Genomic DNA, 16297 nt, shown 5'->3' with positions numbered 1-16297 from the left:
TTGTGTACTGCCACTTCCGCCTTTTGATCACAGGTCGTACAAGTGCCGAGCATGTTCTTCTTCTGAGATAGTGCCAGGCCAACGTACTCCGATGATACGATTCAGACAGGTATCGTCAATACCTAAGCCTGGAGCTTACAGCGGAATTTACTTTCCATGTGCTACAATACGGAAAGAACACTAGCGCAGAACAGCCTCAACTCGATCTTGGTGTAGAGATAACGGTATTTCCAGATTTTAGACAAGGCAGCGAAAGCGGATTCAATGCTCTTCATGTGGCAACCGATATTCTGTTCTGTGCCACCTTCACCAGAAACCACGCTTCCTAGATATACAAATTGATTGCCGTCTTCGATGCTCTGCTCATTGATGCAAATATGGAGAGTGCGATGATCCGTCAGACTGAGAACCTTGGCTTTGTTCATGTGTATCTTTCTTGTCCGACTCTACTTGACTCCCTTTCCAAAGTCCATTTGTCCATTGTCCATTTGGCCAAAGACCTTGACCGTGTGAGAGAGCAACCAGATGTCATCAACGTAGTCGAAGTGTTAGACGAAAGATGTCATCGTCCATTGAATTCCATCACGCCTTCTGGACAAGACAGCATGAAGAACGTTATCGATAACAAAAAAAAATAATATCAGTTACAGGGATGCAACCCTGGTGAACTTCGTTTTTCACCTGAAAATCCTCCGAGATCTTACCTCGTTGCTAAACTATTAGTTTCTCCAAGGGGAAAGGGAGAGTACTGACAAATTCCCACTCTTCACTGCAAATGAACTGGAAGAGGTGGATCGGATCGCCACTCAGTGCGCTCAATGCATGTTTGATTGGGGTGTTTTTTCCGCCCGCTAGAGGATTACGAAACTCTTGCTGATTAGCAAAGGAAACACGGTTTGAAATAATTAAGCATTGACGGTCGAAATGATTTCTCTTCAGCTTGGATGAATATTCCGTATCCGCATGATACGGTGACTAACCAATTCATCCACAAGAGGAGGAACTTCACCGTTTGTGATATGGTTAAGAACCGTGGTGAAGTGTTTTTACCTCTTCAGTTGTTCATCGTCGTGGATGAAAAGTCGACGGTTGACGCCCTTCGCAGGAATTCAGTGGACATCGGACGATTGCGACCACCTAATGCGATATACACTCCTTGCGAAGTGGTCGATCTGATTGCTCATACAGCGTCGGCCAGTTGAAACCCAATTGACAGGCAGGTGTCATGCTTGATCCACGAAATCCACGAATCTCTTTCCATCACCGTTGCGGTCGCCAAGATCATGTTTATATGTCCAAGCAAGGTGTTGTCAGATCACATCACGATAACAATGTCACCTTTACTTAGTCTCCCGTGAATTGCGTTCAATTGCTCGTAGAAAGATCCTTTGGCACTATATCAGAGGTCTCCGTTGGTGCATAGCTTTGTATAATTAACAACCAAGACTAATGGTTTCGTCCAGGGCAGAAGCAACTCATCAGACGTTACTTCACCTCTGCCCTGAGAGCAGGATGACCGAAAGTGGCAACAGGTGGAAAAATACCTCTTTATAGAATCACAAAAACACAACAAGGTTGCGAATTATATTCTAGTTAAACCACCAATAGTTTGAGCCTAAGCTAGGCTAAAGTTAGGTTATCGTTTGGGATATAGGGGATCCTAAGTCCACATTTACATTCCCGCTTTGGGAGCCTTCAAGTCAGGGAATTCCTTTCACCAACGGGAGTTGTTGTTAGTTCAGGCAACCCCTTGCCGCCCGATCCCTCCGCCGGTCGAGTTCAATCTTCTTCGTAATAAGAAGAGCCCGAACATAATGCGCAATACGATTCCAGTTGCCAGCGCTCTTCAGCATCTCTCTGACAATGTTGTCTGGAGAGAGCCCCCCTGTGTCTGCATAAAGCTGCTGGTGGAGGCCGTTCCACCTCTCGCAAGAAAAAAAGGTGTGTTCAGTATCATCCGCCACTCCATTGCAGAACACACAATCAGGAGATCGTCCCTTTCCAATCCTGTGCAGGTAAGACTGAAAACCTCCATGCTCACTTAGAAGTTGGGTAAGGAATTAATCAATCTCACCGTGCGTTCTGTTCAACAATGGGTCTAATTTGTCGATGAGCCGCGCAGTCCATTTGCCCCTTGGCTCATTTTGCCAAGAAAGTTGCCACTCGTTAAGGGTGCGTTGACGTTCATCGCGAGCAACCACTTTTCTTAAGTTTTCGCCCTTACGGCGATAGATAGCTTTGCGCTCCTTGGCAAGGAGGGCAAAGGGGATCACTCCCGCAATCACCATCGCAGCCGGTTCGGAGACGTTGCGATAAGCAGACGCTACTCGCAAAGCTCCCCGCCTCTGCACTTGAGCGAGGGATTTACGATGCACCTCCTTGTCAAGGGCATCAGCCCATACCTCCGCACCATAGAGAAGAACGGACTGCGTTGCTCCCTTAAGGAGACGTCTCCTAGTTGATATAGGGCCCCGGACATTCGCCATTAGACGACTCAAGCCTGCTGCAGCCCTGGCCGCTGCTGCTTTGATTTGCTCGAAAAAGCTCATCTTCGAATCGAGCATTAAAGCAAGGTATTTAATCGCTGGTTTTGACTCTATAGTCAACTCGCCGATCGATATGGGACGCAGGGTGGGGATTCTCTTTCTGGTCAGGATGACTACTTCGGTTTTTTCCAGCGCAAGGTTGAAACCGTGAGCAGTCATCCATCCGCTTACTAGACGCATCAATATGCCAAGTCTGCTTTGCGCCTGTTCAACAAGTGCCGCAACGTCGTCTGCATAACCGACCAGACGCGACTCTTCGGGCATATCGAGTCTCAGCAGACTATCGTAGGAAGCGTTCCAGGATGGATCCCTGTGCTACTCCCGACGTGATTTCCATCCTCCTCTGGCCCTCTAGCATCTCATAGAGCAGGGAGCGGTCTTTCAGATATCAATATCCGCAAGAGATAGCTTGACACGTGAAAGGAGTTCTCAAGTGTGCCTAGCATATCTTTTCATCTTACCGAATTGAAGGCATTTTTGACATCAAGCGTTATAAGGAGCACTATCCGTCGAGATCGGCGGCTGTGTGCCCCGGCTCGATTATACGCATCTACGACCTCCATAACAGCATCCACTGTAGATTTCCCTGTTCTAAGCCCGAACTGCCTTGCGGATAAGTCCCCGGCAGCACGGATCACTTCAGCGAGTCTACCCCTGATGAGCTTCTCCAGCACTTTTCCGGCCGTGTCAAGCATACACAGCGGTCGGTATGCAGACGGGAGCTCCAGTTCTTCTTTACCCTTACTGATCAACGCGAGTCTGGCCACTTTCCAGCAACAAGAAAAAATGCCCTCCATCAGGCACGTGTTGAACACTTCAAGCAGCAATTTTGTCCGTTGGCGGAACACCAGTTTGTAAACTTCCGCCGGGATGCCATCAGGACCTGGCGCCTTCCTGTTTTTCATAGTGCGAACCGCTTGTTTGAAATCTCTCATTGTGAAAAGGGGGCAATTCACGACGCTCTCCACGCTATTTATATCAACCCGTACAGGGTGTCTGGGGAACGATTCTCGCACAATGCAGTCCATCTGGTCGGTGCTCTGTATGCAGGGCTTCCGCAGAGCCCCGATTTTCCGAGTGACAACCTTATAGCCAAGTCCCCACGGGCCCTCGTTGACCTCATTAACAACATTCTGCCACGAGCTTTGCTTTTATTTATAGCGCTGCGGAGTCTCCTATTTGCTAATCTATATTGTGCCTTTATGGCACATGCCCCCTCGTTGGCGTGCAAACGTTGTGCCAAACGGCGGAGCTTATGACACTCCTTCCGTAGGTCGGAAATTTCTGCCGTCCACCAGTACATAGAAGGCTTGTCGCGCCTGGGGCCTCTCCGGTGCATGGAAGCCGCAAACGCTGTCGTTATCAGATTCATAACTGAATTTACGACGGTGTCAGCTGCGACACTACCAACCCCCGGAGTGCCCCCCAGCGCGGCCCTACCTGCTCCAAGAGCTTCAACGAACTTTCCGATGTTCACCCTCACGACATTCCACACGGAGGGGGAACGGCGTGTTGGTGCTCGCCGGCAAGTAGCGTCAAACACTTCGAACGGAATGTACTGATGATCACTTGTCGAGAAGTCTTCTACGACTCGCCACCCGTCCACCGATGATGCCAGAGAATCCGACGCAAAAGTGATGTCAGGAATGCTTCCTTCACAACCTGGGCGCCGAAACGTTGGCGTGGATCCGGTGTTTAAAACTACTAGCCCGGTTCTCGCCGCCATTTCCAGAATCTTTTTCCCTCTGGAGTCTGACTGAGACATGCCCCATTTAAGAGCCCTGGCATTAAAATCACCGCCAACCAGGATTCGTCACTCCGTGCTCGAAACGGCGTCCTCCAGAGCATCAAGCCGGCGCCGAAAGTCCGGCATCGTCTCATTCGGCGTCAGGTAAATGCTAAAAACCGTTATCCCTAAACACCGGATCCAGACAAACCCGTCCCACCGGCTTCCGGCAAGAACACGAAGTCGAACGTTGTCCCGAACACAGATGGCAGCGGTGCCCGATAAGTCTAGATACCATGAGGACGGGTCTTTGTTTCGGTATTGCTCGCTAATCAGCACTAGATCAGCATTTACTTCCGCAGCGAACTGTGCTAGCAACTGGTGAGCGGTTGCACTCCGGCGGATGTTAATTCGCAAAATGCAGATCATGGCGTTCGCACCCTAGCCCTCTTCAATTCCGCCCTGAAGATCGGACACCGTCCCGAGCCCGCAGTGTGTGCGACGCTTTCACCAGACGCGCCACGATCCCTGCAGAGAACACAACTCTCGCTTTCCTTGCAAGTCTTCGCTTGATGACCCACTTGGCCACATCTCCGGCATGCTGTCCTCCTGTCCGGACCCTTGCAAGCTGCTGACGTGTGTCCATAGTCCACACATCTGTAGCACTTGGTGGAGACTATGCGCATTCGTACCCTGCATACTACCCATCCCATTTTGATTCTCCCGCTGTTAAGGAGTTTCTTCGCATATTGCTCGGGGACTTCCACCACGGCGAGCTTTTGGCCTCGAGCATTTACAGAAGTAATACCTACCCGGGCATTGGTTACCTCTGGATATTCACGCTTTAGCGCCTCCTCTACTTCGACTTTTTTTGTGAGGCAGTCAAGATCCCGCATTTCTAGAGAGCACATGGGTTCTAGGCTGGAAACAAGAGCCTTCTCCCCTAATAGCTTGATCGCTTCGCAGAACGTGCTCTTGTTGGTCGTCGTTGGGCCCAGTTCGACGAGAACTCCACCATTCCTCGATTTCTGTATCGAAGACACCTCTCAAAGATGTTAGCTTACCATTGCAATCACTGCACAGAGAACGATTAGGAGTTTCATTTTGTTAGTTATGATGGCTTTCTGCAACTCCAGGGGTGCACACAATAACTGATGATTTGTGGAGGCAAATGGAGGATATTTATAGGAGGAAAATCACCTTCTGGAGGGGAGAGTTACGAACGTAGTGGTCAGAATTCACACCGGTTTCCTGATAGTTCTGAACAGTTAAAAATTGATTTTCCTCACAAATTACAGCTCCACGTGTAGCTATAAATAATATCTCCTTTGATACTTTTAAGAAAGTGCACCTTTCCATGTTTACTTTGCAAGGTTTTCATGGCGCCGCTACCCTCATAAAATTTCTAATATTTTGGTCATCGGAAAGGAGCCGATTTTTAGACTCTGTTGGGGAACAATAATTAATGCTTACCCAGCAAAATTTTCTAAGTTGTCTGTTTCTTAATGATGATAATTCTTGCATGCGAAGATTGTCGTTTTTTTGAATGCTCTCTAATCTGAGGAACTTGATGTGTCTTCCAAACTCCAACATACATTTTTTCATCACTTTTCATGTGACGGTGTCGCTCTGTAAAAGTGGAGACTTAAGCGGTTATGTTTTCTTAGAGGGGTGAAAGTGGGAGTCAGTGAATATGAAATTGAAGAGCTGATAAACGGAACGTTTTCAAGTTCTACTTTCCGTTTAAATGGAAATAGTCCTGATTCGTTGATTCTTCGGGTCATTAGACATACTCTTCATTTTTTACTCGCTGCTTTTGCCGTTTCCAGGGAACCCCCATGATCCGCCTTTCTATCATTGTTTTATTTGGCTAGTATAATCCCAATCTTCAATTCCTTTACCCCAACGAATTCACAGATATGAAGGGTATTTTTTGCGGCAATTTGATTTTGGATCTTGGGATAAAATTTTGGCTTTCTGCAATAACAGGTTGGTCTGTTTTACAACCGCTGCTACTGTAAACCTGGTAACATCTAATACCAGCATTCGCCCATTTACCCTTCGTTTTTGCATGCTAGATACAGTATACCAAATCTGTATAGCAAATGAGACCAGGTTGAAACATAATAGCCGCACTTAGATCAGGGTTTTGAATATTTTGAGGCCGATGTGTCCTATAAGCAGTCTCAACCGACAAGGATTTGGTCTCTCCATTGATTCCTGATTCAAGTTCTTGAATAGGAAACGGATGGAACCCCTTACATATGTAAACTTATCATCTTCTTGGGAGCATATCATCGAGGGATATTTTCTGCAGCATGTTAGCAGAAGTTGGTACTACTGGATAAGGCTGGTAAACCTCCAGGAGGTCAATCAAATCAAATCAAATGTCTTCTGGATAATATGGGGAAAATACGATAACGGGTAATGCTCAATTGATTATTCTCACTCATTTAGAAATATGGGTCCCGTAAAGCCAGGTCAACCACTGACGTCATCAAATTGGTTACTGGCTTGGCCGAAGATGCAATTCACGGAAAGAGTAGGACCAGCAAATATTGCGTGGTGGTGCCTTTGGACGCGAGAAATGCATTCAATTCGGCCAAGTGGTGAACCCGGCTATCATGCTGTTATGGTTGATAGTTATTTACAAGATCGAAAATAACCCCCCGTTTACAGAATGGGAAGTACACAGAAAGCAATGAAGAAACGGCAAACCATTTACTTGAAGTGCACTTCCCAGGCAGCATCCTGGAATCTGGAATCTGGCATGCAAAGTAGTATCACTGGAGCGAGTGAAATGGGCATTTAACCCGTTCTATAGATACAAGTCTACAGGTCCGGATGGCATCATCCATGCGCTAGTAATAGAGGGAATGGATGCCCTGGGTCTACACACTCGGAATATATATCGTGCATGCCTAGCACACGCTTATATTCCAATTAAATGGCAGGATATGAAGGTGTTATTCATTCCCAAGCCAGGAAAACCCACCTACACAGACGCGAAAAGCTTTCGACCGATCAGCCTAACGTCCTTTCTGCTAAAAGGACTATAAAGACTAGTAGATCGGTTCATAAGGGATACACACATTCCTAAGTGACCACTTCACCATAGGCAATACGCCTACCAGAAAGGTAAATCCACGGAGACAGCATTCCATGAACTTACGGCAAAAATTGAAAAGGCGATGTCCGAAAAAGAATACGCCTGGACATCGAAGGTGCCTTCAATTGTACCTCATTCGCGGCAATTTGTGATGCGGCAAGACAGCATGGAATCGAACGACTGCTAATCAGTCGGTCGACCAGAAGTACGATGCCTCTGGGGCTTCCCACAGGAAGGGGTTCTCTCCCCACTGTTATGGCTCTTGGTAATGGATACCCTGCTGTGGCTCGTGGAGGACAAAAAAATCTTAGCACAAGCGTTTGTGGACGACCTAGCCGTAATAATTACCGGCAAGTTTGCGGACACTTGAATACAACTCTGCATGAAAGCCACAGCTGGTGCCTCCGCAATGGACTCACAGTGAACGCTAGGAAGACTGGACTAGTTATGTTCACTAGGAACGTCAGGTGGGGCAGCTATTCGCTACCCACCTTAGCAGGGGCGGAAATCGAGCTGGCACAGACAGTCAAGTATTTAGGAGTACATTTCAAAGTTAACGTGGAAGCATCATATCCAATATCAGAAATCCTGCAGATTGCTTTGGTGTTGTGGGAATGCGATAGGTAAGACCTGGGGACTTTTACCCAAACGGATATACTGGATGTATACATCCACAATAAAACCCATTTTGATGAATGCATGCATCGTCTGGTGGCCAAAACTGAACTTTGCTAACAGCAGGAAGCTGCTAACGCAGATTCAGAGACTTGGTTGCCTAAGTATTACTGGAGCAATGAGTACTACGCCGACTGCGGCACTTGAAGCTATCCTAAATTTACCCCCCATTCACTTGGAGGTGAAACGGCAAGCGGCCAACGACGCATATAGGCTCGATACCACTGAGGCGTGAAAAGGCAATCAATCAAACGGTGATGCGTCTATCTGGAAATTCCTTGAGAAACATCCGGTAGCCCTGATGCCGACCGATCATATGGTTTCGAGATTCGTCTTTGAAAAGACATACACTGTCGTAATCACCGAAAGAGAAGAATGGTCGACGAGTGGCCATGAGTCTTTTCAGATTACAGACCTAATAATCTTCACCGACGGGTCAATCATGGAGGATGGATCGGGCGCAGGGGTGTTTTCGTCGAATCCGATTATAGAACTGGCCTGACCCCTCGGAAAAATGACGACCATATTCCAGGCGGAGATATGTGCCATTTCATTGGCAGCAGAAGAATGTCTGCGACAAAAATGGAGGGGTCGCACCATTCGAATCTCTTGCCGGCAAGCGAAAATCCTTGTGAAAGAGCCTAAGGCCACTAGAGCGGCATTTTTGTTGTCCCTTTAGAAGTGGGACATGAAAACCCTAGTAGGGCTTTTAACGCGACACTGCTCCTTAAACTAACATATGGAAAAGATTGGGGTAGTGGTTTCTGCTATGTGCAGCCAGTGTGAAGAGGAGGAGGAGACAGCCCTGCACTTTTTATGCAGCTGCCCGGCATCCTCAGATCTCAGACGAAGACACCCTGGCAAGGTTTTTTTCAGTGGAGAATCTGCACACTCTCTGTCTGTGGAGAATATTCTCAGATTCACTAAAGCCTGCGAACACCATAGGCGGGAAGCCATTGAATAGGCAATTTACGGGGATAGTACAATGGGCCTAACATGGCCTGGGTGCCCGGAACTGCGGCTCCCCCCAGTAAACTAAACTAACTAACTACAAGAACGAAAACTCTAATCCGACTCGGATGATGAACCCCAGGAGTACATTATTTCCGCGAGTGTCACACATGGTTTCATGCCGGACCCATTCCGTTTTCGGAAGATTTATTGATATTTTACTTCGACGACATAGCACTGGTTGTAATCGCAAAGCATCTAGAAGACCTGGAGTTACACTCGTGCAAAGTGATCAGTGTTGTTAGGGGTCGATTGGAGTGTTCTGATCTGACACTTGTAAAGGAAAAAGCGGAAGTGGTATTAATTGGGAAGCACTGTAAAAGGAATTATGCCAGCTTCCAAATTAAGAATCATATCATCACTCAGGCCAACACGACTTCGGAATGATGATATAGGTAACCCCAGTTTCGAGAAAGGCATTGGTGATATCATTTAATGCTCACAAACTAAGTGTAATATAAGTGCGAACAGTCCTGCAGCGTTCCTCATCTCGAGAATGATGGCAATTGATATTTTGATAGCTGATATGACGAACATGTACAGTGTGTTTTACGTTTTTATTTTTATCGCAGACAAAGGAAGTCGAGAGAGAGAGAGTTTAGTAAATAGATGGCAAATGCATCGGGGACGGGTCAGTGCGCACTCGGGCTAATGCCTGGGACCGTTTGACATATTACTTCGGGCTAGTCCACCCGCTTTCCCGGCTTTGGGCGCCTTCAAGTCAGAGAATTCCTTTCACCGACGGGAGGGGAGGGGAGGAAGGGAGTTGTTGTTAGTTCAGGGAACCCCTTACCGTCTGATCCCTCCGACGGTAGAGTTCAATCTTTTTCAAAATAAGACGAGCACCAACATAATGCGTAATACGATTCCAGCTACCAGCACTCTTCAGTATCTCTTTGACAATGTTGTCTGGAGAGAGCTCCTCTGTGTCTGCATAAAGCTGATGGCAAAGGCCGTCCCACCTCTCGCAAGAGAAAAAGGTGTGTCAGCGTTGTCCGCCACTCCATTGCAGAACACTACCTCCGCACCATAGAGAAGAACCGACTGCGTTGCTCCCATGAGCACACGTCTCCTAGCTGATATAGGGCACCCGACGTTCGCCATTAGCCGGCTCAAGGCTGCGACTCCAGCTGTAGCTTCGAGTCAAGCATTCAACCAAGGTATTTAACCGCTGGTTCTGACTCTATAGTCAACTCGCCGATCGATATGGGACGCAGGGTCGGGATTCTCCTTTTGGTCAGGATGACTACTTCGGTTTTTTTCCAGCGCAAGCGCGGGAGCAGCCATCCATCCGCTTACTCGTCGCATCAATATGCAAAGTCTGCGTTGCGCCTGTTCAACAGTGCGTCCAGCAACAAGTCCCGCAACGTCGTCTGCATAACCGATCAGGCGTGACTCTTCGGGCATATCGAGTCTGAGCAGACTATCATAAAAAGCGTTCGAGAGGTGCGGCTCTAGGACGGATCCCTGTGCTGCTCCCGACGTGATTTCCATCCTCCTTTGGCTCTCTAGCGTCTCATAGAGCAGGGAGCGCTCTTTCAGATAATCCCTCAATATCCGCAAGAGATTGCTTGACACGTGAAAGGAGTTCTCTAATGTGCCTAGCATATCTGTCCATCTTACGGAATTCAAGGCATTTCTGACATCAAGCGTTATGAGGAGTACTATCCGTCGAGATCGGCGGCTGTGTGCCTCGGCTCGATTAACCACATCTACGAATTCCATAACAGCATCCACTGTAGATTTCCCTGTTCTGAACCCGAACTGTTTGCGGATAAGTGCACGCAGCACGGATCGCTTCAGCGAGTCTACCCCTGATGAGCTTCTCCAGCACTTTTCCGGCCGTGTCAAGTATACACCGCGGTCGGTATGCAGGTCTCCTTTACCCTTACTGATCAACGCGAGTCTGGCCACTTTCCAGCGACAAGAAAAATGCCCCCCTTCAAGCAGGGGTTGAACACTTCAAGCACCAATAATTCGAGATGTCATGAGGACGGGTCCTTGTTTCGGTATTGCTCGCTAATCAGCACTAGATCAGCATTTACTTTCGCAGCAAACTGTCCTAGCAACTGGGGTTAAGAGGTGTTTGGATATGATGAGAATTCACAGGTTCAGGTTTAAACTGAACACCTCACCTGGTAGTCCAAACTGGGGTGGAGCCCCGGAGAACCCAAAGCACGTATTCTTCCACTGTTTAAGTTTCATGCAGAATTTGAAGGACCTAGAAGAAACTTTAGGCTAAAAGCTGATATCACCAAATCTATTTGGGAATGCTAGTATATCAGGAAAGTGGGAATGCGATCAACTCGATAACAGGGTCCATCCACAGTGGACTATACAGCCAGAGGAGATTAGGAAGGCAAGTTTATGAAGACAGCGTATGGAAGCAAAGGGACCAATTTAGAGCGAGCTAACTCCGCCCGGTGATGTCATGCCTTATAGTAGCTCAAGACTTCGATACTCTGGCATGTTCAGGTCAATTTCTTTTAAAGATTTCCACTCTTTGAGAAAATGTGTACGTCATGGGGCGCTTACAGGATTTTAATGACAGTATTCAAAGGTAGAGCAGGGGGTTTTAGGAAGGAAGTAGATAAGGGAAACTTAAACTATGTTCCTGTCTCTTTAGTGTGAAGTAAAAGAAGAAAGTACGAATTCCACCAATTTATTTTTATTTATTTAATTTATTTTATTTATTATGCATTTATCCACAAACTTCTCACTCCCGAGGAATCCACCAATTTATTGTGGGTTCTGTCGGAACGTATGCATTTGTCCACAAACATTTGATATCCCATGCAGCCCAGAGACATTTATCTTGGTTGTGCTCACGCCTTACAGTCAAGCATTTTTTCAAGTTCTCCATCGTGACATCCAACTTCTCCGCATTCAAATATTTGTAGGTTCTCTCAATATCAAAACCAGTGTAATCATTCCAGATTCCAGTCATAAGTCCCATACAGCGAACAAAGCATTGGGCTTCGTAACCCAAGACCAAGTCATATCTTCGTTCTCTCAATTTGTCAATGGCCTCCTGCGGGACATTTTCGAACTCGAAGCATCCCTCACGAAATATCTCGGTTAACTTAGAAACGGGAACAGCCTGCAACTGAAAAGGGATTGGCCTTTACATTCCCCTCTTTACAATTGACTTACCACAGGAATCGTCGCACAGAGAACTATTAAGAACCTCATTTTGCTGGCTTCGACACTTTTCTGGAGCTTATGGAGTATGATTAGTAACTGACGATTGTCGGATGCATATGGAGATTATTTATAGGCTCCCCTTCTTCAAACATCTATTTTCTGATAACTCTGGGCAATTGAAAACTGAGCTGTTGCACAGATTGAAGTTGCATATTTTCCTATAAATAAATCTTTCATATAAAAACTGAAGACATTCTCGCGGTTATTGGCACTTATTTTATCAGGAAGGGCTGACCTATGGACCTTATTGGCGAACAGCAATTAATTCAATGGTTAAGTAGCAATGATGATCGTCAGCAAGAAATAAGTGTTTCTTTCTCCATGAGTGCTGCGACCTTTTACTGATCAAAGGTCTGGCCTCCCAACGAGCATAATCTTTTCGGCCTTGTTTAACGAGGCTGGTCAAGTTCAGTCCAGTGTTCACCCAATTCAAGGGACTCTAGTTGCAACTAATCTTTTCTGTGCACTTCCCTGGTTGGCGGAGTAGACGGGACCATATATAGGAAACGAGGAAATCTACTATGGGTGGCTAAGTGGCCTCTTCGCCCGTGACTCAAGTAGAAGATGACCGCTGGTAAAATGCATGCGCTGCTTGCGTATTGTTCGGGGTTGATAAAGTTTCCGAGACATGGTCGATAGCGGTTAAGGGTCGTAATAAGGAAATGTCATTAGGAGTGCGGATTCACTCAGTTCACTGAGAGCAGCGACCGAAAATTTTGAACCTCGTATTATCATATATGATGTGGACTAGTTCATGAGAACCCCTTAGTGGGCCAGATGTCTATTGGGGGGTTCAAGAAAGACGTGAAGAACGCTTGTCGGTTAGTTCGGTCGGAATCAGAAGCAGTCAATAATACCGCCACTGAAGGTAAACCTGCTGTGATCGACAAGCTGATGTCCACCAAAAAGCTGTAATACTTAGGTGTTATGTCCGACAGAAGCAAATAGCGAAATTGATCACGGCGAGTCAATCCCTCTTGTGAGCGTAATACAGGCTGAAGAAAAAGAAGAAGTGTAATGCTCGACAATAGACAGGTGGTATTCTCACGAACGTTGCCAAATATTGACGGAACCAAATACGTCAGGAGAGCGTTGTTATCTCATCATTTGGTCAGTCTTGCCCCATGCCGCTCCTGTACGGGCTGCAGCATTAACGACTAAGAAAATCTGGAGAAGCCTATTGCGTGCATATTCATTATATGCCCTGAGAGTGATTTATAGTTTTCAAATGATATCAAAAGACAGCGTTATAACCGAGCTGTTGCCGCTAGATATCTTGGCTGAAGAGATGTCACGAATCTACTTCAGGAGAACGACGACCTAAGACGCTGTGCAATACATTAACAACGAGGAGAGGATATTATCAATGAATCAATCAGCTCGATCCAACTCCAGGAGTTTTGTCTGCACCACGGCTGCTGCCTCTTTTACCGCCATCCAGCTTTCCTCCGACTCCAGGATCTCTTCCAGCAGGTTGGAGGGCTCGACGTCCGCCCCCATGATGCTGTTCAACCTCCTTTTCTGCTGCAGAAATGGGACAATGGAACATAACATGCTCTGGGTCCTCGGGTGTAGCACCGCATTCAGGACAGTTGGGAGACTCGTCCGATACGAAGCGATGCAAGTAGTGTCAGGTGGTAATTTAATTCTCCGTGCTTTCGGTCCACCGGGTCCACCGGCCCTTGTCGGAGTTATCCCACCGTTGTTGCCACTTGCCACATAACTCTCTCCTGATGACTTTTCGGAAATCCGCATTCACCTCGGCTGGATTTGCCCTCCGTTTTTCGTAGAGCCAGTGTGTGTCGCTTGCTAGAAGATCTATAGGGATCATTCCCGCGATGACACACACTGCCTCCGTCGACCCCGTCCTAAATGCGCTGCACACCCTTATCGCAATTGACCGGTATGCCGAACTTATCTTCCTCCGGTTGACGGCGTAGTTTAACGCTCCCGCCCAAACAGGGACCGCGTGTAGCAGGATCGACCTCACCACTCCCGCGATAAATAGCCTGCGACTATATTTCGGCCCTCCCACATCAGGCATCATCCTTGCAAGGGATGAGCTAGCGTTTGCTGCCCTCTCTCGCGCATAATCCAAGTGTTCCTTGAAACTCAGCTTGGCACCGATCATCACCCCCAGATATTTGACAATTGATTTTGAGTCGACCTCACGATTACCAACCCGGATGTTAACCGTGTTATTCTTCCTACGATTGGTAATGAGGACCGCCTCCGTCTTTTCGTCCACCAGGTCTAGCTTGGCCATTCGTAACCATGATTTGATGGTATGAACGGCTTCATTTGCATAAAGCTCCACATTCTCGGGATGCTTTGCAATTGCAACTACCGCCAGGTCGTCCGCAAAACCAATCAGTGTTGTCTCTTCCGGCACGTGTAGGCCAAGCAATCTGTTGTACATTATGTTCCACAGCAGTAGTCCCAATACAGAACCTTGAGGCACACCTGCTGTCACAATGTACTCCTTCGGCCCGTCGTCCATCTCGTACCAGAGAAGTCTGTTCGAAAGGTAACTCTCGATTAGCCGAGCCAAGTAGCTAGGAACACCCAGTTTGGCCAAAGCGCCTTTAATCTAGCCCCAGTTGGCTGAGTTAAAAGCATTTTTGACGTCCAGCGTCACCAGAGCACAGCATTTGCCCATGGCCATTGTATTTCGAGCCAATTTCACGACCTCTGCTACTGCATCGACCGTAGAACGGGCTCGCCGAAACCCATATTACTGCTCTGAAAGACCACCCGCAAGCTCGATGAACGGGAGCAGCCTGTTGTATATCACTTGTTACCGTGCCATGCATGGGGGAGGGCTGATTTTTTCTGAAACGTTTGTGAATGTTCCTTCAAATGTTAATACGCTTGAGAGCTTTAGGGGCGTCAGTAACGTTGACGTTCCACATGTAAATATTGCAATAGAAACATTACAGATACTCGACGTGACTGTTTGCTGGATACAATGTTGTGAGAACACTCCTATGGAGGTCGTGCTGGTTAGTAGGAATGTGAATGGGAGGGTTGATCCCCCCACTTAAGCCGATTAGTTAGAATAAGTGAGGGTGTAACTGGTTGGAATATGAGTATGTGAATCTCCTTCCGTCTTTGGATGAAACAGGAATTGTTGAATGAAAGGATGTGTATTGTTAATGATGACATTCTAAGGAAGACCGAATCATGGGCTCCAATGTTTGTTCGCAGTTAGCATAGGGAAGTCCGTCTCTTCAGAGAGAGATTCCAAAATACGCATCATCTTAGCGCTATCAATCAGTACATTGATCAAATCACTCGGCTACAAGGGAGGTGTTTCGTCTTATAAAAAGTTGTTGATGTAGTGAAAGGGAGAAGTCTGGAGGAATTTCACCATAGCGCTGACCCTTGGGGAAGTCTCCCCTGGATATGCCGAGGAAAAAACCGTCACGAGATTGCAAACATTAAGGTGAAAGGCGAGCCTATGTTGATATGTCGCGATAGTGTTTGTGTTTTGCAGGGTCAACTATTTCCTAAAATTGGGCCCTCGATATCCCATGGTGTTCGCTCTAACGAGGTGTTCTGAGATCGAAGAGAGTTTTAGCTTTAGGTCTAGGAAAGCTGCCGGTTGTTGTTGCCTTGAAAGCACCAAGGGGGTATAAGAGAAATCTCCGATAGATAAGAGTAATCTTCGTACAGGGACAAGTGGTATGGCCACTGAACAGCCAAGCCCACCGACGACGTTTTTATATATATGAAAGACTTTATAGTCCGTTGTTTCACCAAATACGTCTTTGGAATCTTTGTTGTTGAAACTTCGTAAGTGCGGCTGTCAGGAAGAAGATCTGTGGAACAACAGCTTCTATGGTACGAAAGCCTTCGTCTAAGACGTCAGCGAGCGTGCATGGGTGAATGTGTAGCACGTGTAACTATTGAGTAACCTTACCTTCGTGGTTGAATGCATTGTATTTTGTTGAGGAAGTCCGCTTTGAGGCCGATAAGCGAGGTGATGAGTAGATGCGCATCGTTAATGATTGATTTCAGGAAGTT

The 16297-nt window shown here is 47.0% G+C and overlaps 1 protein-coding gene across 1 annotated transcript; it reads right to left on the bottom strand.

The window, feature by feature from the left end:
* Nucleotides 1-11713: 11713 nt before the first annotated feature.
* On the bottom strand, nucleotides 11714-12380 carry LOC119655156. The gene is made up of 2 exons (XM_038060903.1): nucleotides 12221-12380; nucleotides 11714-12173 (listed from the first exon to the last, which is right to left on the bottom strand). Exons 1-2 carry the CDS (start codon nucleotides 12257-12259, stop codon nucleotides 11784-11786), a joined length of 429 nt encoding a protein of 142 aa, XP_037916831.1. The 5' UTR covers nucleotides 12260-12380; the 3' UTR covers nucleotides 11714-11783.
* Between the last annotated feature and the right edge of the window lie 3917 nt (nucleotides 12381-16297).

Source organism: Hermetia illucens, chromosome 4 (assembly GCF_905115235.1).
Source record: "Hermetia illucens chromosome 4, iHerIll2.2.curated.20191125, whole genome shotgun sequence".
Classification (NCBI taxonomy): Eukaryota; Metazoa; Arthropoda; class Insecta; order Diptera; family Stratiomyidae; genus Hermetia; species Hermetia illucens.
The sequence above is the reverse complement of the archived record's forward strand: the minus strand, read 5'-3'. Positions and strand labels throughout refer to the sequence as shown.

Excerpts from the sequence above, each read along its gene's own strand:
- LOC119655156 (XM_038060903.1), bottom strand. The coding sequence starts at position 12,259 with ATGAGGTTCTTAATAGTTCTCTGTGCGACGATTCCTGTG. Across the intron at positions 12,174-12,220 it reads TCTGTGCGACGATTCCTGTG|TTGCAGGCTGTTCCCGTTTC; the intron begins GTAAGTCAATTG and ends ATCCCTTTTCAG.